General features: G+C 42.7%; 2 protein-coding genes across 5 annotated transcripts; both read left to right on the forward strand.

Moving 5' to 3' along the window:
* Positions 1 to 506: 506 nt before the first annotated feature.
* On the forward strand, positions 507 to 18,636 carry slain2 (SLAIN motif family, member 2). Of its 4 annotated transcripts, none has more exons than XM_079158363.1 (9): positions 507 to 1,226; positions 5,156 to 5,298; positions 12,285 to 12,452; positions 12,542 to 12,715; positions 12,891 to 13,247; positions 13,328 to 13,474; positions 14,322 to 14,411; positions 15,896 to 16,121; positions 17,167 to 18,636. In XM_079158363.1, exons 1-9 carry the CDS (start codon positions 769 to 771, stop codon positions 17,228 to 17,230), a joined length of 1,827 nt encoding a protein of 608 aa, XP_079014489.1. In that variant the 5' UTR covers positions 507 to 768; the 3' UTR covers positions 17,231 to 18,636. The 4 variants fall into 4 exon arrangements, with proteins under 4 accessions (XP_079014489.1, XP_079014490.1, XP_079014491.1 ...); XM_079158364.1 differs by lacking the exon at positions 14,322 to 14,411 and adding an exon at positions 15,493 to 15,531; XM_079158365.1 differs by lacking the exon at positions 14,322 to 14,411.
* A 1,939-nt stretch (positions 18,637 to 20,575) lies between these two features.
* Positions 20,576 to 22,970, forward strand: slc10a4 (solute carrier family 10 member 4; the record flags this gene model as incomplete). Its single annotated transcript, XM_079158228.1, has 3 exons — positions 20,576 to 21,093; positions 21,377 to 21,587; positions 22,443 to 22,970. 3 exons carry the CDS (start codon positions 20,576 to 20,578, stop codon positions 22,968 to 22,970), a joined length of 1,257 nt encoding a protein of 418 aa, XP_079014354.1.
* Positions 22,971 to 27,060: the final 4,090 nt, after the last annotated feature.

Consider the following 27,060-nt stretch of genomic DNA (forward strand, 5'->3'; position numbering starts at 1 on the left):
ATTAGTAATAATTAATAGCCTAATAATATCAAGTTCTATAGAAGGATCCCCCTGTAAGAAATAAACACATTCTAGAATTTAATTAGTTATAGATCTTTTCAATATTTATTTGTTTTATGAACAATTTAAGTATTCCTGCTGTAGGTTAATTGGTCAATTTAAATATAATTAAATAAATAGTTAATAAATTACTATCCAGCTGCCCAAATGCTTATTTAATTTATCTCATTCCTTATTCATTAATGTACAGATGTACGACCTTTCCGTAACAAAATAATAATAAAATATATAACTTTATAATATAATAACTTTCTTTCTTTCAGTTCATGTTTAAAAATGTGCTACAAAAATAAACATGACGTGAACTTTTCCCTGATGTCGTCCGTGCGCGAGCAAATAGGTGTTGGTTACGTGCTCACTCCCGCTCACCGAGCGCGGGGACGCGCGCGCTAGCCGCCGCCTGTTGGTCTTTCACTCACACATACACAGTTGTGTGACGAGTATTATGAAAAAATGGCCTCGACTTCTTCCCGTAGCCACGACTAACCGGTAGAAAATGACGGTGTTGAGATTTCTAAGTCAGTTGAACACCAAAGCCTCGTCTTTGAACACGTAATAGACAACAGCGAGAAGTTACCCGGGAAAACAAAGAACACTTTACGGCAGAGAAACGACTAGAAGAAAAAACACCACCCTCAAACCACCGCGTATTTTTATTATTCATTTTTTTCTCTCCGTAGCGCTGGCTGGCTCTCTGGAGGAGCCGCTATGGAGGATATCAACTCAAACATCAACGCGGACTTGGAGGTGCGGAAGCTCCAGGACTTGGTGAAGAAGCTCGAGCAGCAGAACGAGCAGCTCCGGAGCCGGTCCACCACGATGCTGTCGTCCTCGTCCGGAACCAACCACCAACACCACAGCAGCAGCAGACCGCTCAGCGACGGCTATCAACCGTCGTTCGGCGGCACGTGCGGCTACGGCGACCTGCTGGAGAACAGCCGCTGTCTGGGCTCCAGACTCTCCTACGACGGAGGAGTCAGCTTCAGGAGGCCGTACGAGTACGAGGGAGCAACGGCCGCAACCACCGCCGCCTCCTCCTCCTCCGTGTCACTTTTCTCGGACGGCATCGGGGGTTTTACGGACGAGGCGGAGACGTCGATCCTGGACGAAGTGGACATCTTAGATCTCGAGGACATGGATTGTCTAAACGAGGACGAGGACAGCTGGTGAGTGACAACAGTCTTTTTAGGGAGGAGGTGGTGATGACAGCTTTAAGATAAGATAAGATAAGACTTTATTACATGTACAGGATTACAGCAGCAGAGCATAGTGCAAACAAGAGACAGTTAAAAACAAGATTAAAACTAGTATGAATAAGTATTAAATCCACAATAACTAAAATATTATATATACAAACAGAATAATGTGTTGCAATATTATATATACAGACAGAATAACTAGTATTGCACAGTTGTGTTGTCATAACACTCATGTGACAGCTGCTCTAAAACATTTTAGCTACCACGACACAAAAAAAAAAAACATCCTCCTCATCTTCCCTGTGCTCTACAATATGAAGTCACATGAAAGCACTGGAGGATTCTCTCATTGTGGACCTCTCACTGAAAAAGGGTGTTGTTTGGCAAGTCACGTGGGTGTTGCCAAGCCCCATTCTCGGACCGTGTGATCATAATAGATGTAGCTTCGTCATACATTCAGAGTCATGACCTCATACCTTCCTACAGTTTTTTTTAGGAAGGCCCTCTCTCAGCTGTCTGGACCTCTGAAAGCCCTCCATCATCTGTTGCAACCGTTTTGTGTGTGTGTGTGTGTGTGTGTGTGTGTGTGTGTGTGTGTGTGTGTGTGTGTGTGTGTGTGTGTGTGTGTGTGTGTGTGTGTGTGTGTGTGTGTGTGTGTGTGTGTGTGTGTGTGTGTGTGTGGCAGCAGCCATGGTTATATAGTCCTCTGAATTTCCCCTTTAGCGCACCATTTGGCATCCCTCCACCAGAGCTCCGCAGCACCTAAAGGAGGAGATGATGTGTCACAAAAACAAAAAGCTGCCCACAGCGTTGTGATTACAAACAGTGACTTTTAAAAACATGGAGAAGGAGCCGTGTTGGTCTGCTGTTATCATCCAGTACTCCTGGTTCTTAATCCTCTACCCAACTCATCGTGTCCATGAAAGCCCCCCCCCCCCCCCCCCCCCCTAAAGCATGAGCGTTTATGGTATTTACATAGATACTCTCTTTAGAAGTGTAATCCTTGAGTATGATTGGATTTGTGCTGCTGTCTAAATCTCGTTGCCTGGCTGGTTACATCAGCTTTTTGTTGCTTAAAAAAATATGGTTTAATATCTCTTTGTCATGTTTTGAGTAAGTCCGCTTAAAGAGACAGTTCACTCCAAAATCAAAAATACACATTTGTCCTCTTACCTGTAGAGCTATCTATCATTCTAGATTGTTTTGTTTATGAGTTGCCTCGATTAAAGATACCCGCCGTATAGATGTTAGCCTTTAATCCGCTTTAATGTGACTATATGTCACTATATGTCCCTTTATAATAATGAAGATGTGACATGTTTACATGTTGTAGATGCTAATTTGTGTGTTTAAATGTTTAAAAGTTGCCACTGATGGCAGCCAAAGGCCAAGACTTCAATTTCTCAAAGTGGTTGCTAGTTGCAACCTGGCAACCCGTACTGTCGAGCCTTTAGAGACGCATTCGTTACCCGGCTGATGGCCGACATGGAGACGTGGTCGAGAGGTTTTCTACACAGACTGTAAGTGGACGTAGTCATCGTGACGTCACTCTTTGGTTTGTGGACTGATGTTTTGAAGCCTTGAGTTCAGCGATTTGGCCGTCGCCATCTTGTTTTTTTGCAACCAGTGAACAGGAAGTGACCATATTAGGACTGAGTGACGTAGACGCCGTATACGTCTCTGGTAGAGACCTGTCAATCACCGTGTAGCCCCGCCCTAAAGCATCCCCTGCTTTATGGTCTGTTTGACTCTAAATGGACCATCATTTACTACATGAACATCATGCTGTATTGAAGAAGACTTGAAACTAGAGATTGAGACCATAAACTCATGTTTACAATGTTTACTGAGGTAATAAATCAAGAGAGAAGTAGAGTCATTTTCTCATAGACTTCTATACAACCAGAGGAGTCGCCCCCTGGTGGACATTAGAGAGAATGCAGCTTTAACACATGAAGCTTTGACCTCACTCGCCTGGTTTTTACAGAAGGGTTGTTGAGATAGAAAAGCAGTAGTTATTTTGAATGCTTCAGATACTGACTACACATGACTGTAATGATGGGCCGTCCTCAGAAGAGGATCCTTGATGTCCATCCTGTTGGGACGGGTTTGTTCTTTTGGCATCTTCTCTTATATTGACACTATAATAAGCAACATTAGGGCGTAACATGAGGACGGCTACTGAAGCTCTTCCAAAGGTAGCTCATGTTTGGTTGAAAGCCAGCCGACTGCAGTGAAAAGAGCTTCTGGCAGTCAGCACTTAGCATCTGTGTCCACGTTGTAGGTGTCTCTAAAATAACGAGCTTATATCAACAAAGAGGACCGAACTCTGAAAACAGACCCACTGGAATATGACATGTGGGGTATAAATGGATCGGACATGGATGCTGCTAATCAGTGGGCGTGTTTCCTTCAAGTAAAAAGAGGTTCAGACGATTTGTTCTACTAATCATCAGAGCAAACCGAGTCGCTCGACATCAGACTACGTTCATACATTGCTCGCTCATGCCCCAACAGAGCCACTCTCGTTATGCCCACGCTCCTTCTTTTCTGCTCTTTAGGATCAGATGTGATATCCTGGATCACCCAGTACTCCTCTGACAGGATTTAAAACACGCTGCCTGCCTCCCGACTATCAATAGACGCTCGTCACACTCCCATCGCCGCATGTGGACATGACACACGAGCTCGGGGAGTTCATGAAAGTGTTGATAGACCCTGAATAGGTGCAGACCCGTGTTTCATTCTTGTATTTCCTCTGCACTCGCCCTCCTTTTGCCTTTAATGTTGCTTCCTTTATGGCTGCAACAGAGCTGATAACTGCTGACTCACATTTCTCTCCTGAGTGGAAACTCCTCTGTTGTCTCCTGCTCAACGCTTCAGGATGAACTCAGGTTACTTGTGTAGCCGACAAACAGGAAGTAGTGAATTCAGTCGGTTTTGTCGCCTTATTTTTAAACCTTTTATGTGTCTGTCAGTATCAAGAGAGGCTCATAGTGTCAATCAATACAGCTGACTATGCACTTAACTCATCAAGTGACGCTGGTTCATTCTCAATGTTTGCTGCAGCAGAAGCTGACGGTTGCATCGCTTCCTCTTTGCTAATGGTTTGTGCTAAATTAGCTGCAACTGTGAGAGTCGAGTCTTAACAGATTCAAGCCACCGGCAGGTGTTCAGCTGGTAGATGAGCTTTGTCACCACTCGGTTTGACAGCTGTTAACGTTCGAGCAATAAGAAACAAGCTGTACGGGTATTAAAACACAAACATGTTTCTGTCTTTGTGATGATAGTGTGTGTGTCCGGAATATAAAGTTCAGGTACAGACAGACGGCCACAACAAGCGTCTCCTCCATTTACCACACTGACGTCACCAGAGCTTTCCTGAAAGGTTCAGAGATTTTCAGAATCAGCTTTATTTATTCCATGTATACGTACGCATCATGGAATTTGACTCCGGTTAACACGTTGCTCTCAATATACACACATAGAATATACAAATAAACAAGAAAATATAAAAACAAGGACAACAAAGTAGAACAGAGGTAAGCATAAACATTTAACAAAAGGTATAATTTCAATTAGAAGCGCTCTGAGCGGCCGCACAACAATAGGCGGAGCATTCAGGACACTAGCCGCTGGGTGTGGCTGCGTACGCTCTGTCCTCTTTGGGAACAGTTGAATAAAGGAATAAAGGCGCCATGTGGACACAAGCTCTTATCTTTCATTGCAGCCTTCTGTGATTCAACAAACACTCTCCTCTGAGAGCCGTCTGTGTCTGAGAGAGACAACACTTTACGTAACGATGCTCGCTATGTATTGTTTTTATGAACATGCAATATAACGTGTTAACTGTGTGTGTGTGTGTGTGTGTGTGTGTGTGTGTGTGTCCCCCCCAGGCTATACGAGGCGAAGCTGGACAGTCCCATGCAGAAAGCCCTGAGTCCGATCGTGTGGTGCCGCCAAGCTCTGGACAACCCCAGTCCAGAGATGGAGTCAGCCAAGCGCTCCCTCATCCACAGACTGGACCTCACCATGTCAGGTAAACCGCCGCCGCCAGAGAGCGCGAGGCACGGCGTCTCAAGGAACAGCATCAGTAATACACTCTGCTAGGCTACACGCTTACAGACTACTTTATTACTTTCTTATACAAACCCTGTAAAGAAACACGTCCAGTATTAAACTCATTACTAAGAAAAAAAGGTGTGACATGATTTGATTTTGCAGCAGATGATTTACCTAAACGTAGCTTTGTAAAGCGTGCGGTTCCTAAAGCATCTAGAAACACATTGCTCGTCTTTATAAAATCCTCTGACGTGTTAGTGGTGCTTTCATCAGTGAACTATTTGTGACTTTCATGTCTGAAGAGCAGCGAGTATAAACTAAGCTTCGCTCCTCTTAACACAAGTGATCAACAACTGCTTCAGGAGCAGAAAGGCATTACCGGCTATCGGCTGGACTCCAAATCTGACGTTGACAAAAAGGTTTTGTCTCGTTTTGAACCAGATCATCTGCAGATTAATTCCACAGTCGATGTGTTAAGATCCACTACAGTTAGACGCGTTAGGAGATGAATAAATCCTCGTTCTTTGGGTTCTCTTCGTCGTCTCCATACCTCTGTTCATCTCTGTGCTCTCCGTCTGATTGCGGTCAGTTTGCATGTCGATCCATTTTAATAATTGCATATCGTGAGCTGTTGGAGCTCTTTATCTGTATCATGAAAGCAATCCTAGCTCACGACAACAATAACAAACAAAGCACAGGCGGACGCATCGCTCATTGAAGGCGTTTCCTCGTGCGGGTAAGATGAACCGCTGAACCTGTTTGGTCAATCATTGAATGCTGAATGCTGGAGGATGTAGTTTTATGACCTGGCAGATGCAGATAAGGTGACGTCAAATCAGCAGCACGGTGACTTGGGGATTAATTACCAGGTGAGGTTATAGATTTAGTACCTGAGAGTTCAGAGGGTTAGTGAGAACACACACGTGTGTGTTGAGTCTCTTCTTGGGATTGAAAGTGTGAACACTGATTGTCAGTCTGCACAGTGAACAGTGTGTGTGAGAGCTGCTGGTGTAGAGGGGATCCAGTTCTCCTCTTCTTGTTCCTCCTTTGGCAGCAAAGTAACGTTTCATTCATACGTCACCGATGGGGAACGCAGAATATTAATGGTTTCGTCCCATAACGGTCCCACCGAGGTGCTTAAAGCACGTTCGGTATTTATTTCTTTATGTTCACATCTGTCGACACATTTCTTCTTTCTAGTGCGTCGCTTTCTCCTCCACAGTCCAAGTCACAGAGAGATGTTGGTCCCAGAGATAAAGAGACAGTCACAGTGCTGATGTTCTGTAGTGTGTGTGTGAGAGATGAGTTCATAGAAACAGAGAAATGTTCTGCTAACAGAATGTCTATCAGTGTGAGTGAACGCTGTATTTAGAATGTGTTCACCTCTTCACCTTGCTGTCAGACAGACCTTTCTGAGGGAACTGAAGCTGTTCTCTATGATCTCTACAAAGACACCAGACTCATTCACTGAAACACTGATTCTACCTCACAACACAGGAGCTGCTGCTCTGCTCTCACTATGTAGCAGAACCTCATAGAACCCCACTTTAGAACAGAACCCTCCTGTTTAAATTGGTCCGTGTTTATTGATCCTATGAAGCACCAGAGTCGATGTGAACTAGTGGAAGAAACCCGCTGGAGTCGTGTAGTGCTGCTGTTCACGTTTAAAATCGAAGGGAACCTGGATTATTTCATTCATTTTCCTTCTTCTTTACACTCTAAACTGATTATTAAAAGTTGTTTATAATTGTATGACATCACACCATTATTCTTACAGTGGTTTAATCTACAGTACATCACTCAGCTGCGCTTCATGTTTCGTCCCGTCTGCTCGTCTCTGTGTGTTTTCTGATCTTCACGATGACACTAATTATAGTCGGCCCCTCAGACCCCCTCAGACCCCCCCAGCTGAACCGAGGGGGGTCGTTTCCATTCTGACAGCGGTATGTCCATGTGACCGTTGGATCATGTTGAGCAACAGGCTGCTGAAGGTTGTCCACTGTGGTGGATTTGATCTTCTCAGCTCTGTTGTGCAAGAGTCTGTTCAGCTCCCGACACACGAGCTGCTCCTCAAACAGCCAACCTGAGACTGAGTTATATAGCTGCACAATGTAAAGACTTAAAGACTAAAAGACGTCATAACTGATGATGAATCTCAATTAAATCAGGAATCTGCAACTTTCATCAAAATACACAAAGAATCATTTTTGTCTCTTTTCTCTTTATGATGAATATGATTATGGGGCTAAAGCTGACATTACAGTGAATAAATATATAAGTGACTCAATAAAACAATGATGAATGAAAATGATACATTTACACATTAAAGCCTCCATTATTGAATACATGTGCAGGTTAATTAGACAAATATAATATATTAATTTATTTGAATAAATAAAGAAAGAAGTATGAAAACAAGTGAATACAAAAAAATTATTCTTCAATGAATGAATTCATTTCATTTATTTATTTATTTTTTTACTTCTTTGATCCTTTTAATTTATGTTCATATGAACGTATTTGATGAATCAGGCTTTTATGTCTACATTTCTGTCTTGTTTATTATTTTAACTTTGGCTCAGGAGGATGTCTGCATTGATTGAGTCATTTATGAACTCATTCTAATGGAGGACCCTGAGTGAACAGCTGACTAATAGATAACTGTAGATAACTTTCCACTTGACTGTGTTTATGGTTGTGGTGATGTCATCATTGATTGTGTGGTCAGAGGATAACGTCATCCTACTCAGTCCTGAAAATATCTCTCCAGTCACATCATCTCACTCACCGACTCCCGTCACTCGTCTCCACCACGTTGTCTCCACCATCACCACCTCTCCAGCATAGGAGACACACAGCGTTGATGGTTAAGCCCACAGACTGTATAGAAGAAGTGGACGTAGTCGTGGTCAACTATCGGTTTGTGGGCTGATGTTATGAAGTCTCGAGTTCGGCGATTTGGCCGTCGCCATCTTGTTTTTTTGCAACCAATGAACAGGAAGTGACCACATCTGGACTGAGGAGGAGTGACGTAGAGACGCCGTATACGTCTCTGGTAGAGACCTGTCAATCACTGTGTAGCCCCGCCCCTAAAGCATCCCCTGCTTTATGGTCTGTGTGACTCTAAATGGACCATCATTTACTAAATGAACATCATGCTGTATTGAAGAAGACTTGAAACTAGAGATTGAGACCATAAACTCATGTTTACAATGTTTACTGAGGTAATAAATCAAGAGAGAAGTAGAGTCATTTTCTCATAGACTTCTATACAACCAGAGGAGTCGCCCCCTGGTGGACACTAGAGAGAATGCAGCTTTAACACGTGAAGCTTTTGACTTCACTCGCCTGGTTTTTACAGAAGGGTTGTTGAGATAGAAAAGCAGTAGTTATTTTTAATACATTTTAATAAATCAAGAGAGAAGTAGAGTCATTAGACCCGTTCATTAATCCACTTCCACAAAAGTCTTCACACTAAAAAAGACACAACAACAGATATGTTTCTGTTAGTGGACACGTGGTTTAACCATTTTACATTGAAACATTCGTCATTGTGTAGTTTGTGAGCTTTGTGTCTGTGCACGCCCTGATTTAAATCACATCCCCAGATGATGTTATGTAACCAGCAGGGAGGAGATGTCAGACAATCCCGATAAGAAGTCCAAACACGTGTCGCTGAACGATTAAACAGTCTTTTTATTTTCCATTCTGCTGCTCTAACAGCTGTCCTGCTCATAAAAAAAAAAGACCCAAAGTCACACAGCTGACCTGCTTTAGTCAGAAAAGAGCTGTGACTTTCCTTCAACCTCGTACTGCACACATTGTGTTTATCTCTCTTTTATAAAAGCTTCTCTGTTTGCTCTTTTTCTTGTGATGTCCTGGAAGCTCTTTAAATATATAGTAGACCTTGTTGTCTCGACCTCATAAGTCTTTCAGTTCACTCTCAATATTTGCCCTCCAGACCTTTATTTCACATCAGGCTGTTCTGTGCTGGCTTCTTTTTAGGTTGTTTTCTTTTGGGACCTGTGGAAACTGGTCTGAACTTTCCATAGTTTAAAAAAACCCCGATGGAAAGAATCCTCTAAAGCAACTTCATACGGCAGTAAATGTAGAAGCGTCTCTGTTCTCCTGACTTCTTGTTTGAGGATTTGAGGACGCTCTATTTCGGTCGGTCCCTGAGCTGCAGATCCCTTCAGGTCAATCTGCGTCTCTTTCGCAAGTAGAACTTTGTTCTTCAAACCCACTTCTTCAGCCGCTCACCAATGACTACAGAACGTCTGCACACTTCAGAGAACACTCGATGTTCACGACAAACAAGTGGTTACGGCGTTTTCTTCAGTTCTATTGTTGTAAATGTATATTTATTTATCATTTATTCCATTATTTAATGATTCTTTTCATTATGTTTCCAACATAATAATCACGATACGAACACTTCACATCAGTCATGTGAATAGATTCCACTGATATCCAATAGTAATTGATTGATTCTTCTATTGATGGGCCTGGAGTCTCTGTCTGCTCACACAACCTCGTGTCTATGCTGCTGTGACATGTTTCACATTGAGCCCTGAGGAGGAACTCCTCTTCCAGCACCAGGTAGATCTATTTACAGAGAGCGAGGAGAAGCTCTAGGGACGCTTTAGGCCACGAGGAGCCGTCCTCATGGAGCTCTGCAGCAGTTTGCAGCCAGAGATTTACCAGGAAAATGTGACTCGACCTCAAGAACAAACGTAAGAAACAAGTTTAGAACATGTTGGTGAACGAGGCTGTTTAGAGTCGCTGTGATCGGACACATCATCACCTAATGACCTACAACCAGGACATGACTCAGCATCTTTACACTTCCTGGTCCCGTAGTCTGAAAGTCAAAAAGTGTTTTCTGAATCTGTGTTTGTTCAGACGTCTGAAGTCTGTTCAACACAAGATGAAGAGACTCAAACGATTTGTTCTACGATTCACCCTCTGATGAATCTATCAGCTCCTACGTGTCTTAAAAACAGTCAAATGAGACGACGACAACGTCCTCGTTAGAACCTCCTCGCTAGAACACTAGTAATCTCTTTTAAATCACTTTTTTTTACTGAATTACTTTACTAAATGTACTTTATTTAGTTTCTGTCTTAGTTTATTTGTATCCTTTCGAGCGTCTCACTGAGCTTTCTGTTTTTGTTATTGTTGCTTTTTAACTTAAACCTTTGACTTCTTCTGCTGATTGTATTCACGCTTCATGAATCCTAACAGTGGAGTTAATTTGTGGGGATTAACGTGCTGAACGACACCTGTAAGTGTCATCGATGTTCACCAGCGTGACGCTGACTTGCAACAACACAACATAATCCCTGCAGCGCTGTGAAGCACCGGTTCTGTGGACTGTGGTCCCCCTCACCACTCTAGCTCAGACACTTCAGTCTGTTTCATCAGGGGAAGATGTTCCCAAATCACTGAGACTCTACGTCAGAGTGTTTGGCAGCACTCACAGAGAGGTTTGTGGAGCATATTGTTGGTCACAGCGGAGCTTGACGGACTCATTTTAATCTTGACGTCGGGGGTTAACAGTTTCTCCTTCAGTGAAACAAAGCATCCTTTGCTTCAGAGCGCTCAGCGTCACAGACCTACATGTCTACATGTGCGCTGCTGACATTCCTCAGGAGAGGATGGACTTCATGGTATTTCCTAAATAATGCAGGAGGACGGAGTGCAGAGCAGAGAGGAGGTCACTGATGTTCAAGGCTTTCCTCCCGTCACCACCCAGCTGTGTAACCACATCCAATCAGAGCGAGAGAGACTCACAGACGTGAACCATTAAACCACTGAACCGTCCCAGTGACCAGCAGCCGGTCCAGAGTCTGATCTCGTGACTGAGACCTCGGAGCCTCTGACCGCTGCATCCGCTCACAGCATCGCATTGTGCTGCTCGACTGCGTCTCTATTGAATGAGCGTATTGTTGAGTGAGTGCTGATGTAGTCTGTCTGAGTCTCTATGAGTCTGTATCAGGCTGCACTCAGCATACGGTGAGAGAGACTCCACCAGACTGCCCAGAGCACTGAGGGGCTTTCATGAGGCTTCATACGGATCCTTTCTGGGTGCGAGTGTGTAAGATGTCTGTTGACACACTGAGCCTGACGAACACGTCGTTGGTTCCTCCTCACAAATGAGCAGCGTCTTGACCTTCAGTTGTTTATTACACAGTGAACAGTATTCTCTTCTGAAAACACATTTATACAGACTGGCTTTTATGTGACGTCGTCGCTTTTCTATTTTGTTTTTATTTGTTGTTTTTACTAAATTATTTTACTTTTTTTTTTTTTATTTAATTTTTTAATTTTTAATTATTTTTATCTCACTGATCTTTCCGTTATTGTTGTTCTCGCTTTTGCTGCTTTGTCTGTCAAAATTATTATTATTATTATTATTCCAATAACCAATCTCGCTGTTACTGTTCTTGGCTATATATATATATATATATATATATATATATATATATATATATAAATAAATAAAAACTTTCAAATGCCCACACGTGTTAAAACCTTTGGGGAAAGGAGGCTGCACGACCTTTACATATTGAACTGTTTACATTGTGCCTCTGCTCTGTTCAGCAGTTCAAACATGTGACTGTTGGTCTCGGATGAATCAGTCATAGTTTCATGGTTTCATAGTTTCATAGTTTCATGGCTTCATAGTTGTGAGCTCAGAGTTTAATCTTTTTACAGCATCTGGTGAAAGTTTATTTTTGGCTGCATTTTAAAAATAGAAATAGAATAAAATGACTTTTATGAAATAATAACTTTAAACTTTGATTTGTTTGCTTTTTGTCTGAAGGAAGCGTTTGTCACATATGATGCGTTCAGGGACCGTTGAAAATGTTCTAATCCGACGATAATGTCTGATAATATCGTTTAAACCCTCCGGCAGAAACGTTGTGATGTGATGACTGATGTTCTGTTCTGTGACTGCAGCCAACAGGCGTAGGAGCCTGTACGGAAGCCCCTACAACCAGCAGAGCTACGGAAGCCCGTACAGCACAAACGCAGCCAACAGCCCGTACAGCAGCGGCTTCAACTCCCCCTCCTCCACGCCCAGCAAAGTGCCCACCGTCAGGCAGCAACTCATGCCCGGGAACGCAGGTACGCAGCTCTCTGTGGTTCACTAACGACTACAGGACACCTGACGACGTGTCACTAAAGAGTTCACACGTGATTTTATTTCTCACCAGCACACCAGCGGAACACGGCGGCAGAGAGGAACCCCCCGGCGGTGAGCCCGCAGTCCTCCGTGGACAGCGAGCTGAGCACCTCGGAGATGGACGAGGACTCGGTGGGCTCGTCCAACACCTACAAACTCAACGACGTCACCGACGTCCAGATCCTGGCCCGCATGCAGGAAGAGAGTACGTACCCGGAGCCGTGGGGGGGAGGGGCACCGTCAGGGTGTTAACGATGCTACTCCGTGTGACGTCCGTATGACATCACTACCGTATGCCGTCCCCTCTGTAGCAGCGTCGTTCTGTGACCAAACCGCTTGTTTCATAGTGATGTAACTGTGATCGTGTCCGTGTCTCTCAGGTTTGAGACAAGACTACGCCGCCACGGCGTCCAGGAGGAGCTCCGGGTCGTCCTGCCACTCCCTGCGACGCAGCACCTTCAGCGACCAGGAGCTGGACGCCCACAGCCTGGAGGACGAGGAGGAGGCGGTGCTGCACCCGGCCTTCCACCTGCCCTCCAGCCGCTTCAGCCCCTCCCCCCGGCACTCCCCCCGCGCCTCCCCGAGGAACTCTCCCCGCTCCCGCTCGCCGGCCCGCTCCATCGACTACAGCCACAGCCGCAGCTCGCCTCAGCCCGTCATCAGCCGCCTGCAGCAGCCTCGCCACTCGCTGCAGGGCCACGGGCACGACCTGCAGACCAACGTGGTGAAGAACGAAGGTGAGTGGAGACAGACGACGCCGTGGTGCGATCTCTGCTCACTTTGCTTAATCTCTACTCTTGTTGTTTGCTGTTTGCAGAAAAGCTGCGTCGCAGTCTTCCCAACCTCACGCGAGCCTCAGTGGCGGCGGTCCAGAACCCCGAACCCGTCAAGAACAGCCGCAGCTGTGAGTCCAACCTGCAAGTGCCAAACGGAGGTTCTCCTCGACACCAGAATCAGTCGGCCAGTGAGTACTGAGACAAACACACTTCAACATGTTTCCATCTATTTCACTGCAGAAAACACAGAAACCCTCTAAAGTTGTTAGTGTGGTCGGCTCACATGTTGATGTTTGTTTTGCTCTTCAACCACACTGAGCGTTCAGGAACACGCTGCACCTTCACCACCACCACTGTGCTGCTTTAGCGTTTCTGGGAATCCTCTTTGTCTTTGATCTTTCTCTGTTGTAATATCTTTTTATTCCTCTCTCTCTCCGCCTCGGCATAACTTTACACTTCAAAGCGACGCGCTCGTCCTGCAGCATCAGAGCTCTGAGACAAACCTGCTTTCACTGAACATCGTTTAAAGGTTTAATGTTCTTTAAGAGCTTTAGGAGTCTCACCTCTTAAGACTATCCATCTCATGTGATCCTGTGATGGGGGGATAAAGATAATGGTGTTAATCCTCTCTTACTAGAGACAAGAGAGCACAGGGGTCAGAGGGGTCAGAGGGCAGGCTTCCTGTCTTTATCTCACATTACAGCAGATACTTTATGTTTCTGTCTTTAAGCTCTACTGTCCTCTTCTGTCTCGAGCTTTGGCTGTTCTGGGCATGTGAGACACCAACACTTCTGCCTCTCTCACTGACTCCTCTAAAGCATGAGTAACAAACCCAGCCTGCGTTTCTCTGCTGGGTTGGCTGATGGACGTTGGCTCTCTGCCCTCCTCCCTGAACCTGCTGCTCCTCTGGATGTTTGGCTGTGGAGCCCCCTAGTGGCCTCAAACTAGCACCTCCAGCCCCCCCTTCTCCTCTTCCTCCAGTAACTTGGTGAAGTCTTGACATCCCATGATGAAATGTCCCTGTGTTCTCAGCAGCAGCGGCGGCTCAACTCCCGAGATACTCGAGCCCCTCTCGCTCCTCCCCGAAACCCAAACAGCACCTCCAGAGCCCGACCGCCCTGCGAGGTAACGGCCTGATCTCAGACCAGCCGGAGGCCGTCAGTCAGCCGCCTGTGCGCTGTGCCGGGCAGACCGCTGGCTCTCAGGGGGTTAGCGAGGCCTTCTTGAGCTTTCACTTCAAATGCACGGTTAGCCTGAAGTTAGATTCACAGAGCGTTCCCGCTCTGATGAGCAGCGTTCAAAGTACGCAGATCAAATAAGTAAAGAGCTGTTAGAACAATGAACAGGCGTCAGGGAGAAGAAAACACTGAATTAGTCAAAAAAAGATGGTTTAAAATAACATAAAAGATACAAAATACAGAGAACCTGAAAATATATATTCAAATAATCTCAAAAGTCATTTGTTTTACTCAAACTTCCTGCAGCTCTTACGTCATTATTTGTGTTCATTATCAGCTGTTCTGTACTGTTGTTGTCGTGCATTAAATATAACATTAAATGTTATTTAGTCAGTTTAATCACTGATGGAGAAGGATCCACTGGATCACAGCGCTGGTGCTCCTGGAGGGAAGATGAGGATCAGAGGTTTGAAGCTCGTTGTTTCAGACTTCAGGTTTCTCTGTTTTGTTGCTTTCTTTGTGAGAGAAATGTTGATCAGAGAGGAGCGTTATAGTTCATAGATTTAAATATTCACATGAAGGTTGAGTCGACCTGGTTCTGTACATATGACGGCTGTCCTGTGTGACCTCCGTCCGTCCGTCGGTGTGAACGCGAGATCTCAGGAACACTTTGAGGGAATTCCTTCAAATTCGGCACAAACGTCCTCGTGAGCTGGAGGAAGAACTCTTCAGGTTTTTGTGGTCAAAGGTCACCGTGACTTTACGTGGGTCAGTGAAATCTCAGGAACGACTTGAAGGAAGTTCATCCGGCACGAAGCACCCACCTGGACTCACAAAACCCATTCATGGCCATAACTCAACAATTCATATGCTAATGTGATGCTAATGTGCTAATGTGATGACTTTGTGGACAGACGTGGATGTAAAGTGACTGGTTGGTGGAAGCGTATCATTCTTTAAGTGTGTATTCATGGTCCCGGGTCAGTGCAGGCGGCTCACTGAGGCTCTGTTGTCTTCGTCTTGTCTAGTCCCGCTCTCCTGTTGCTTTGGAGAAGAAGGTGATTTCAGTGAGTATTCACTGAGCGGCTCTCCTACATGTTGTGGTCTCCTCGCCGTGGTTGCATTGATGTCGTGTTATATGACGTGCTTCTGGTTCTAGTTGATGCAGAGTGTGTGTGTGTGTGTGTGTGTGTGTGTGTGTGTGTGTGTGTGTGTGTGTGTGTGTGTCTCATTCTGTCAAGTTTATTTCGTAGATTCTAAACTTGCATCGTTTGATATCATTTGAGCTGCGTATGTTTCAGTGTTTAATAGATGTTGTGTTTGCTCTGTGCATCGTGTTATTTCTCTCTCACACCGTTGTGCTCGTTCATTGTTTGTAATGTTAAACGTGTCGACAGCATGAAGCTCTCTAACGTACCGTTCCGTCTGCAGTCCCGTCTCCCAGTAAGCTGCGGACTCCGGTCACCCCGTCCCCACTGGCCTTGAGGCAGCCGGTGAAGGCCACGTCTAACCCCGGCTCGGCCACCTCCTCCTCCACCTCCACCCCCACCCGCTCGCTGGCCCCCCCGCGCAGCGGCCTCCCCCGTCCCAGTGCTGCCGCGGGAGGGGGGGGGGGCATCCCTCTGCCTCGCAGCAAACTGGCCCAACCTGTGCGCAGGTACGTACGCCGACACACCACGACCCCTCTGTAAGCAAACGTCTGTTACCCGTGTTCAAGGTGAGGGATGCGCTTTAATAACAAACGTGTTCCTTTAAAAATAAGCTTTATTTTCAACATAATCTGGTGTTTAATCCACACAATCGCAATCTTCTAATGTTTGGAATAAAACAATCCAGTCGTCATATTTCATATTCGCTCGTTTTACACAAACTTCCTGCAGATGTTCATCATTATTTGGGTTAATTGTCCAGTTTATCAGTTGTTCTCTGTTGAATACGATCTAGAATACGTCAACTAGTCAGTTTAATCACTGATAGAAAAGGATCCACTGGAACACAGCGCTGGTGCTCATGGAGGGTAGATGATGAAGTGACTGTGCTGATCAGAGGAGCGTTCATTCATTCATTCATTCATTCATTCATTCATTCACCAGCTTGTTGTTTCAGACTGAGAGGAAACTGAGTTCAGGTTTTCTGTTTTGTTGTTTTCTTTGTGAGAGACGGTGGAGCCGGATGTTGATCAGAGAGGAGCTTTATAGTTTATAGACTTTAATATTCACAGATTGTGTCGACATGGTTCTGTAGAAATATTATGGTCTGTCTCGAATACAATATAATAATAATATATAATCGATCCAGTTTAGTTTGTTGTCTCCTGAAAGAAGCAGCTGAACTGTTCTAAAGTAAATGTTACGTTTTCACTTTGTTCATTTGATCCTTTAGCTGCTCGCTGTTTAATATAAACAGGTTCTAAAGATTTAAAGTCTGTTTTGAATCTTTAATGTTGTCAAAGATCAACGTTATCTCTGCTCCACAGTAACGGTTTGCCAAACTAATTCTAGGACTTTGGTTTCTCTCCGTGGCGACGTTCAGCCCCAAATAAATCTCTGTTTGTAATGTTTGCTGCACTAATGATATTTAAACACTGTGAATGTGAGAGGAGGATTCATCAGGATGAACCGGTAACTTGATAATCCGTCTGAATGCTTCTAGACATTTCTGTGAAACACTAACGGACGGACGTCTCTCCTCCTCCTCCTCAGGTCTCTTCCTGCTCCTCGGTCCTACAGCGGAGCCGGAGAGAACTGGAGAGAAGGTTGTTACTGAACCGGGCCAGCAGGGGGCGCTGCGATCACAGCATCCACAGCAGGAGGGAGACATTACAACATGATGGCACTTTATCTACCCAGATACCTTTTACAGTGACGAGAGAGAGAGAGAGAGACTATGTCCCACAAATATAAATATATATATAGTCAGAATTTTTTTAATACAAAGTAGAGGAGTGTCCGCATGGCGTCAACGAGGACCTCCCATCGCGTCCCTCTGGCTCTGGAGGGTCCGGCATGTAGAGCAGAGAGCCCAGAAGAATGCCAAAGAAACCAGCTCGGCTCCAGCAGAGGACACGCCTCCTGCCTTTTTGGTTCTTCATCCCTTCATCAGAGGACACGCCTCCTGCCTTTTTGGTTCTTCATCACTTCATCAGAGGACACGCCTCCTGCCTTTTTGGTTCTTCATCACTTCATCAGAGGACACGCCTCCTGCCTTTTGGTTCTTCATCACTTCATCAGAGGACACGCCTCCTGCCTTTTGGTTCTTCATCACCTCAGCTTCCTCCCGCTCCTCTTCTTATTTCACCTCCCTCAGGTCGAAATGTCTCCACACATTTCTCTCTTTATGTCTGTGAGCGATCTCTATGATGATGATGATGATGATGATGATGAATGGTGGATGTCTTGGAACAGTGAAAGCACCTCGTTGAGTAGTGACGTCTTGTCAAATCAGCCAGAATGTATGCACAAAGTTTTTTTTTTGGGAAAAGAAATATTTATTCAAATTATTTAAGAAACATCCGTATCAGTATTTTTTTGAAGATTTTAAATTGTTAAAAAAAAAGAAGAAAGAAATGTACGTTTTAAACGTTTTAAAGAAGCTAACTCTCCAAAGCGTTAAAAACAGCTTGAAATGAGCTCAAAACTAAAAAAAAAGCTAAAAATATTTAGTCTCTGCTCCCCATTCGGCAAGTTAAACCAAGAAACCCGACGTCACGTCATTGATGAAAGTACGTTCTGCTGGTTCAGCCTCTTGTGCTCTGAACATGGACGGAAGGTGTTCAAACTAGTGCCTATAATTTAAAGATTCACTCGTTTGTTCGTTTAGCATTTTGTGCCAATTTTCTTTTGCATTTCTGCTCGATTGATTTGCTTTTTGTTTGTTTGTTTTGTTTTTTGTAATTGAATCAATGCATTTATAATTGCTTTAAAAAAAAAAGAAATGTTCAAAAATGCGCCTTCATATTTATATCAAATAAGTCATTGTGTAAATGAAACTATTTATTGAAGAGGTTCCTCTGTCAACGCTTCAGCGGGGAAGCTCCAAACGAATGTTGCAAAAAAGACAAACGCACACCTTTTGTGTGAACAGTTTTTGTTATTGAACCTTTTTTTTATATCCACAACCATGACATTCAGTTCCTCGTGTAAAGTCACATTTCAAATAAAAGATGAAGACTTGTCCTCGTTTTGCACTTTTTTTTTAGATCCTCACAACATTAAAACAGGTTTGTATTATTCTGAGACGATACATCGATTAATAAAACATCAACGCTGTTCGTCCTCATTTCATTGTTCATCGGGTTTCAAATCTGTCGGGTTTGTTATATTTAAGTTCTGCAGCTGTGAACCTTCACTTCTACGTCAGTAGAAAGTATTTTACTGCTTCAGTCTGATACAAACAGAAGCCGACTGGTCAGAGACGTCGCCTGTGTTGCTGTTTGCTCTTTAAAACGAACATCTGAGACCTCAGGCTCCCAACGATGCTCATTAAATATGTATGAAGAGAAAACTACGTTTAATACAATTAAGATTTATGAGTTCAATTAAAAAATACATTTATATACATTTGTGAACAGTATTTCAAATGAATAAACTAAACAGGAATAAAGTAAATGTATAAACATACAAAAATATATAGATGTATAAGATGTAAATATATATATATAAACATTTTATATATATATGTAAAAATATATTAGAAAGCAAATATCTAAATATAAAGTAAATATGTATATATATATATATTTCTAAATGTATAGAAATAAATAAAACATAAATATAGAATATATATATAAATAAAAAATATGCAAATAAATGTTAATTAGAAATAAATTATATATAGAATAAATATAAAAACTTAAATATATAGAATAAATATATATATAAGCATTTAAAAATATTTGAAAAAAAGATGCAAATAAATGTAAAATAGATATAAACTTAAACGTCTGGTCTTGAGTTATAGTCTGAGTCTCCGAACTCATGAAAGAACATTTGTTACATTGTTTCCGTTATCGGACCTTCAAGCTGCTTTTTCTGAGATTAAATAATGAAATAAGCTTCAGGGTGTTTACAGCGCAGCGTCACTCACGTGTCTGATTGAATTCAAACATCTGGCCCGCCTGATGAAAGTGACGTCACGTCAATGACAGACTTTATATCCGCCTTCTCGTGTTTCAGTGTGATAGAGCAGCTTTTAAGAGGAAGGTGACACGTTTATATTCTGCACACACAGTTGTTGCATTACGTACCATGGAGTCCCCCATTGGTCAACGGTGAGGCACGATGTGTCTCCGGGGAGGGGAGGGGAGGAGGCAGATGGAAGCCTGAGTCACCGCCCCGGTGCCATGAAGTCATATGACGTCAGTCACTCATCTTCCTCTGCGTTTGGCACCGCGGGGCTCGATGTGAGTTTCATCTCGGAGAATCCGCGGACTGCAGACAGAGCAGAGACCCCCAAACATGCATCATGATGCATGACTGCGGGCAGCCAACCTGTCACAAGCTTTACTCAAACTAAACGTGAGCCTCGCGCGCCTATAAAGTTTGAGACGAGCGCTTCGTGGGTAAAAAGCGCACTTCATGAATCAAACAGCAGCGCCAACAAAAAGAAACGGGCGAGATGTTCACAGTTTGCTGCACTAGTGTAGAAAGATCAGCACACTGTGTTTACTCAACCTCTTCACAGCTCCATTTCCCATGTGTCTACATTCTAGTCTTTATAATTCTACAGAAGAGAGAGAACGATCTCTATTGGGCCGGGTTTTAGTTCCTAAATGGAAAACTAAATATGTAATAATTGGATTGATATTCTGGGGACCTTTCCTCCTTATTACGGAGCGGAGCGCAGTCTGAAAGGGCAGCCTGCGTTAATGATTGTCCCACCCACTCTCCTTCTCTCTGAGGATGTAGACCGTGTGCAGACTCTCCTCCAGCTGTGTGCGTCTATAGGTGGGAGCCAATCCGTGGCACCAGTCTGTCTCTGAGAGTCACTTTAAGGCTATCAGTGCCATGGCACCATCACATCATCCGACCACTGAGCGCTGTTTCTCATTAGTGCCAGTGCGCCACTAGGGGAATCATTTTACGCACGAGCCTCTGCCTCTCCTGTTGCGCCATGGAGAACTCTAGCCTGCTGGGCGGCGACGCACAGAATGCTGGTTTGATGGACTTTATGTCGGGCACTTTGAAGCAAGTTGTGGATTCTCCAAAGGACGCTGCCATGGCGGGATTAGTGGCCATCTTCCGCGAAGCCAGCGCATTCAGGACTGTCGCCGGAGCTGAGTTTATGGCCGCTCCGCCGACGGAATCCCCTCACCTGATGCCCGCCTTTTGGGATTCCCCGCTCAGCCACGGAATCAATGTCTTTGTGGGACTTGTGCTGTGCTTCACCATGCTGGGGCTGGGCTGCACGGTGGAGGTTAGCCAGCTCGGGGAGCATATCCGCAGACCCATCGGGGTGCTGCTGGCACTGGTGTGTCAGTTTGTTATCATGCCGTTGGTGGCCTTTCTGTTGGCTTTAGCCTTCTCTCTGGACGATGTGGCGGCGATGGCTGTTCTCCTCTGTGGCTGCTGCCCGGGAGGAAACTTATCAAATATAATGTCTCTGCTGGTGAACGGGGAGATGAATCTAAGGTGGGTATACTGTACTCATCTACAGAACCAACACAGTGAGTTATGAAGCGGAACGGTACAAAACAAAACGATTTCACAAGGTTGATCTACGTTTTGCGCGTCTTATTCCGCAAATTACGCACTGAAGTAACGGGGACTTTGGTACAACATGACGCACGACTTACAAATTCTACACGCTTCCCTTAATTCAATGAGTCTTAACTATCAAACTTAAAAAGATTCAACATTGTGACCAAACACCACATGCCTGGTTTAAACGGTGCGTCTTTGCTCTCCTTCTCAGCATCGTCATGACCATCTCCTCCACTCTGCTGGCGCTCGTGCTGATGCCGCTGTGTCTGTGGATCTACAGCCGGGCCTGGATCAACACACCCGTGGTCAACCTCATGCCCTTCGGGGCCATCATCCTGACCCTGTGCAGCACCCTCATCCCCATTGGTTTAGGAGTTATCCTGAGGTACCGCTACACGCGCGTGGCCGACATTGTTTTAAAGGTAATTTAAGAGAAGTCTCTCAAAGTTACTTTTCCATTTAATAAATGAGCTAAATTAGTTAAATAATACAATTTAGGTTATTTTAGACCGTGTGTACTTTCGTTTAAGGAGGCACCTTTGCCCAAAAGCGCACTGCGTAATTTTCCTGTCATAATTAGAGGGGGATGCAGACTACAGGAACAGTGACATCAGAGGCACTATGTCCGGAAGAGCTCCTCCCCCCTATTTGATAAAAGCCACATATGAGGGAGGGCCACATCAGCTACAACCATGGTTACAACAGGCTGTAACGTTGGGCGGCAGTGACGCAGACTCCATCCCTATTTTTAAAAGGTTTACATTTTAATTATATTCGCATATTATAATCACGTTCCCAAATATGTCATAAAAAGTCAAGAAATGTCATTTAAAAAAAGTCATAGCTAAGTACGCAATAAAGAATCCTAGTATAAACACTGTCATAAGAAATCCTATTCTATTCTTTCTTAAAAAGTAAAAAAAATGATACTAAAATAAAAAAATGTAAATCACATAAAGTCATAAAAAAGTCATAGCATAGTATGTCATGAGAAAAATGAAAGATGTCAAAGTAAAGTATGTCAAAAAAAATCATAAAAAGTTGTGTTATAGTACACTGAAAGAAGTCACGGTAAGGTATGTCATAAAAGAGAAAAAAATGTCATAGTATAGTGTTTTGAAAGAAGTAAATAGTATAGTGTGTCAAAAACATTGTAATACAATAGTATGTAGACAGAAAGCCGTTGCCCTGCAGGATGACGGTATTTATACGTTTCCCTCCAGTAGTAAACCGCTGCCCTCAGGTCTCCTCAGTGCTGAACTCCTGTGTGTCTCCAGGTCTCCCTGTGGTCTCTGCTGGTCACCCTCGTGATGTTGTTCATCCTGACTGGAGCGATGCTGGGCCCGGAGCTGCTGTCCACCATCCCGCCCTCCGTCTACGTGGTGGCCATCCTGATGCCTCTGTGCGGCTACGCGGCGGGCTACGGCCTGGCCGTGCTCTTCGACCTGCCGCCCAGCAGCCGCCGGTCGGTCTCTCTGGAGACGGGATGCCAGAACGTGCAGCTGTGCACCGCCATCCTGAAGCTGGCCTTCCCCCCCCAGCTGATGGGAGGCATGTACATGTTCCCTCTGCTGTACGCCCTGTTCCAGGCGGCCGAGGCCGGCATCTTCATCCTGGCCTACAGGATGTACAGGAAGAAGGTCCTGCACAAAGCGGACCCCATGGGGGACGGCGAGGACACGGACATAACGTATCAAAGGTTTCAGGACGACGAGGACATGGACTCGTCTTACGGTGCCGTGACGGTGAGCGACCCGAACACCATCATGCTGGACCCCTGTCCTCCCGATCCCACTCCTGTCTGATGTGCAGACCGCTAGGGGGGGGGGGGGGGTGGTGAAACCTGCAAGTGGATCCATCGTTATGATCGCCGTCATTCATGAAGACAAACCTGGAGAACAGGGAGACGATGCTGGGAAACATGTTCATCACCGACCTGACTGCTGAAAATAAAGGTGCTGAATGTCGTCCAGCTTTACGCATTCAGTTTGACAACAACAACAACATCAATGTTTAAACATCGCTGTGTTTCCTGTAACGGTATTTTCATAAAACTGTTTTTAGTTTTAAAACATCGATGTGTTTCCTGGAAGAGTTCTTAGTCGACCAATAATGACGACTAATCGATGAGTTGATTTAATCAACAGATCTGTAAATCTGAGTTTCTCCACAAAGAATCACACAAAAGCAGCACTTTAAATCTTTGTGTTCAGTCATTTGTCATGAAAAACGCATAAAAACGACTAATCGAGTAAATAAATATTAGTCGACTAAGAACAAAACGACTGATTATTTTAGTTAATCGACAGATCTGTAAAACTCAACAAAAGAATCACACGAAAGCTTTAAATCTAGAGTTCATAAATGTGTTCATTGATTTGTTAGAAATAAATTATTTAGCATGAAAAAAGCCTAAAAAACAAAAGAAATGTGAGTCGACGATGAACAAAGCGACGGATTGGAGGACGAATCGACTCAGAGAGACGAGGGCTCAACTCCAACCTGTGAAAGTCTCATTAATCAATAAATCAATAAATCACATCACAGACGAGCAGAGCTGTAGAAACTGTCTGAAGAAAATGTACAATATGTGTATATTATAAACAACTGTATCAAGAAAATAAAAATGTGTAAAGAAAGAAAGTAAAACAACTTGCATACCTTTGTGACGAGTCTCTTCTTCTTCTTCTTCTCTTTTAAACGGCGGTTTGAAAACAGCTTCCAGGTGTTTTCAGTGTGGACTCTCCCATCGCTCTAATCCAACAACAAAACAAAGAAAACTAAGTAATTAAACAAACAAGAGGAAACAAATGGAAAATAATAATAAATAAATAGAATCCTTAATTTTAAGGTCTTGTTGACCCGAAATACTCTCAACATTTGTCACTTTTCTTTCTTCCTCCAACCTGCATTTGATTTAAACTTCTCACTGAATCTTCTGACAGAACAAAATGTAATCCACAGTTTCTACTTCTTCACAAAACTTCTCACTTTACATTATTATTCTTTATAGTAACCTCGTTAAGATCAGAAGGACTTTAGTCCTTTACTTACCTATATTTTGATTTGTCCCTTTAACACTTATATTTACATTAAAGTTATTAATCCAACTCTTCAAAGACTCTCTTTCTTTTTGCTGTTTATCCTTTACTTTACTTTTTTAGTTACTTTTTTAGCTACTTTACTTTTAAAGTTACTTTTTTAGTTACTTTACTTTTAAAGTTACTTTTTTAGTTACTTTACTTTTAGAGTTACTTCTTTAGTTACTTTACTTTTAAAGTTACTTTTTTAGTTACTTTACTTTTAAAGTTACTTTACTTTTAAAGTTACTTTTTTAGTTACTTTATTTTTATTTGTAATTACTGCAATTTAAATATTTTCCTTTATTGTTTTTATATTATGCATATAAGAACATGAAAGTGTATTTTATTACAGACGTATTGTTTTTACCTTGTTTTCATCGGTCAGTTTATGTATTGGATGCTTCTGGACTTCCGTGTGTTCAGTGAATTATGTGCAAATGCAGTAAAGAAAAGAATTTAATGATGAAACCCAATTGTGTTTTTTCAGTTTGTTCTACTGGGGTTAAAGTCGAAAAACAGTCAAAAAAGTCATTCAATCAGGAGAGACTTCATTAGAATTTCACAATAATTTATTACACATTGTACAAATGTGAATAGTGCAACGTCTTTGGCGATTGGACTCCATCCTGAAGGAAGACAATCGATGTTGATGAAGGGAGTTGCTGCGGAGTTATAAACAGCATAGTATAGGATGTCGAAAAAAGTCATGAAAAAGTCAGTGTACCATGTCGAAAAGTCATAACTTTACTTAAGTTACTTTATTTTTAAAGTTGCTTCTTTAGTTACTTTACTTTTTTAGTTACTTTTAAAGTTACTTTTTTAGTTACTTTACTTTTTTAGTTACTTTTAAAGTTACTTTACTTTTTTAGTTACTTTACTTTTTTAGTTACTTTACTTTTTTAGTTACTTTTTTAGTTACTTTACTTTTAAAGTTACTTTTTTAGTTACTTTACTTTTTTAGTTACTTTTTTAGTTACTTTACTTTTAAAGTTACTTTTTTAGTTACTTTTAAAGTTACTTTACTTTTTTAGTTACTTTTTTAGTTACTTTACTTTTAAAGTTACTTTTTTAGTTACTTTACTTTTAAAGTTACTTTTTTAGTTACTTTACTTTTTTAGTTACTTTTAAAGTTACTTTACTTTTTTAGTTACTTTTTTAGTTACTTTACTTTTAAAGTTACTTTTTTAGTTACTTTACTTTTAAAGTTACTTTTTTAGTTACTTTACTTTTTTAGTTACTTTTAAAGTTACTTTACTTTTAAAGTTACTTTTTTAGTTACTTTATTTCTATTTGAAAAACTCTTATTCCGTATCCCTGTAGTGTTGATTCAGAGTAAGCACTGCATTAATTACAACACCTTGCACATTTGGAAAACCAAAACTACACATATCTTTAATTTCAACCAACATATAAACAGTACAGTACACTGCCTTACAGGTTTGGCGAATAGAAGTCTGTGTTCAGTGCATAATGTGCATGGCATGGGAGAAGATACATTCATCACCAGGTTGACCACAGCTGGCCGCTTCACTCCTCTGTGTCGGAGCTGTCTGCTGCGTCGGTGTTGTGGGTCAGCATGTAGTTGTCGATGGAGGGGCAGTTGTGGATGGAGTAACGCAGACGCTCAGCGAGGATGGCCTGGCTCGTGTAAGCGGGCAGGCGAAACAGGAAGAAGCAGGTCTGTGCAGTAGGGAGGCCGTTGACGGGCTGTAGGATATGATAGGGGGAAAAAGTTTAGTAGTTTGTACTATTGATATGTTTGCCCTCGTCAACAGGCTCGTTATTTCCGTTAGCGATGACCTCACCCTATCAACCTTGATGATTTGGAACTTCTGCGTGATATCAGCTGGGTTGGAAGGCAACCTGGACCGGCCAGAGACGAAACGGAGGAAAAGCGCTCGCTCCTCATTGGTGAACTCCTCCAGGCTACCTAATGTTCATCAGGCCTTATCCTGCCTTTCTGTCCTGCTGTAAAACTGTCACCTTACTCTCCTGATATCAAAGCCTTTTTGTACTACTGCACCTGACCTGCATATAGTTTGATTTATTTTAGGTACTGAAGTTGTAAAAGTTCCTTTTAAAAGAAAATGCCTTTTGTAAATAGTAATTACTGCAATTTAAATATTTTCCTTTATTGTTTTTATATTATGCATATAAGAACATGAAAGTGTATTTTATTACAGACGTATTGTTTTTACCTTGTTTTCATCGGTCAGTTTATGTATTGGATGCTTCTGGACTTCTGTGTGTTCAGTGAATTATGTGCAAATGCAGTAAAGAAAAGAATTTAATGATGAAACCCAATTGTGTTTTTTCAGTTTGTTCTACTGGGGTTAAAGTCGAAAAACAGTCAAAAAAGTCATTCAATCAGGAGAGACTTCATTAGAATTTCACAATAATTTATTACACATTGTACAAATGTGAATAGTGCAACGTCTTTGGCGATTGGACTCCATCCTGAAGGAAGACAATCGATGTTGATGAAGGGAGTTGCTGCGGAGTTATAAACAGCATAGTATAGGATGTCGAAAAAAGTCATGAAAAAGTCAGTGTACCATGTCGAAAAGTCATAACTTTACTTAAGTTACTTTACTTTTAAAGTTGCTTCTTTAGTTACTTTACTTTTTTAGTTACTTTTAAAGTTACTTTTTTAGTTACTTTACTTTTTTAGTTACTTTTAAAGTTACTTTACTTTTTTAGTTACTTTTAAAGTTACTTTACTTTTTTAGTTACTTTACTTTTTTAGTTACTTTTAAAGTTACTTTACTTTTAAAGTTACTTTTTTAGTTACTTTACTTTTTTAGTTACTTTT

This window comes from Pholis gunnellus (genome assembly GCF_910591455.1).
Source record: "Pholis gunnellus genome assembly, chromosome: 4".
Lineage (NCBI taxonomy): Eukaryota > Metazoa > Chordata > Actinopteri > Perciformes > Pholidae > Pholis > Pholis gunnellus.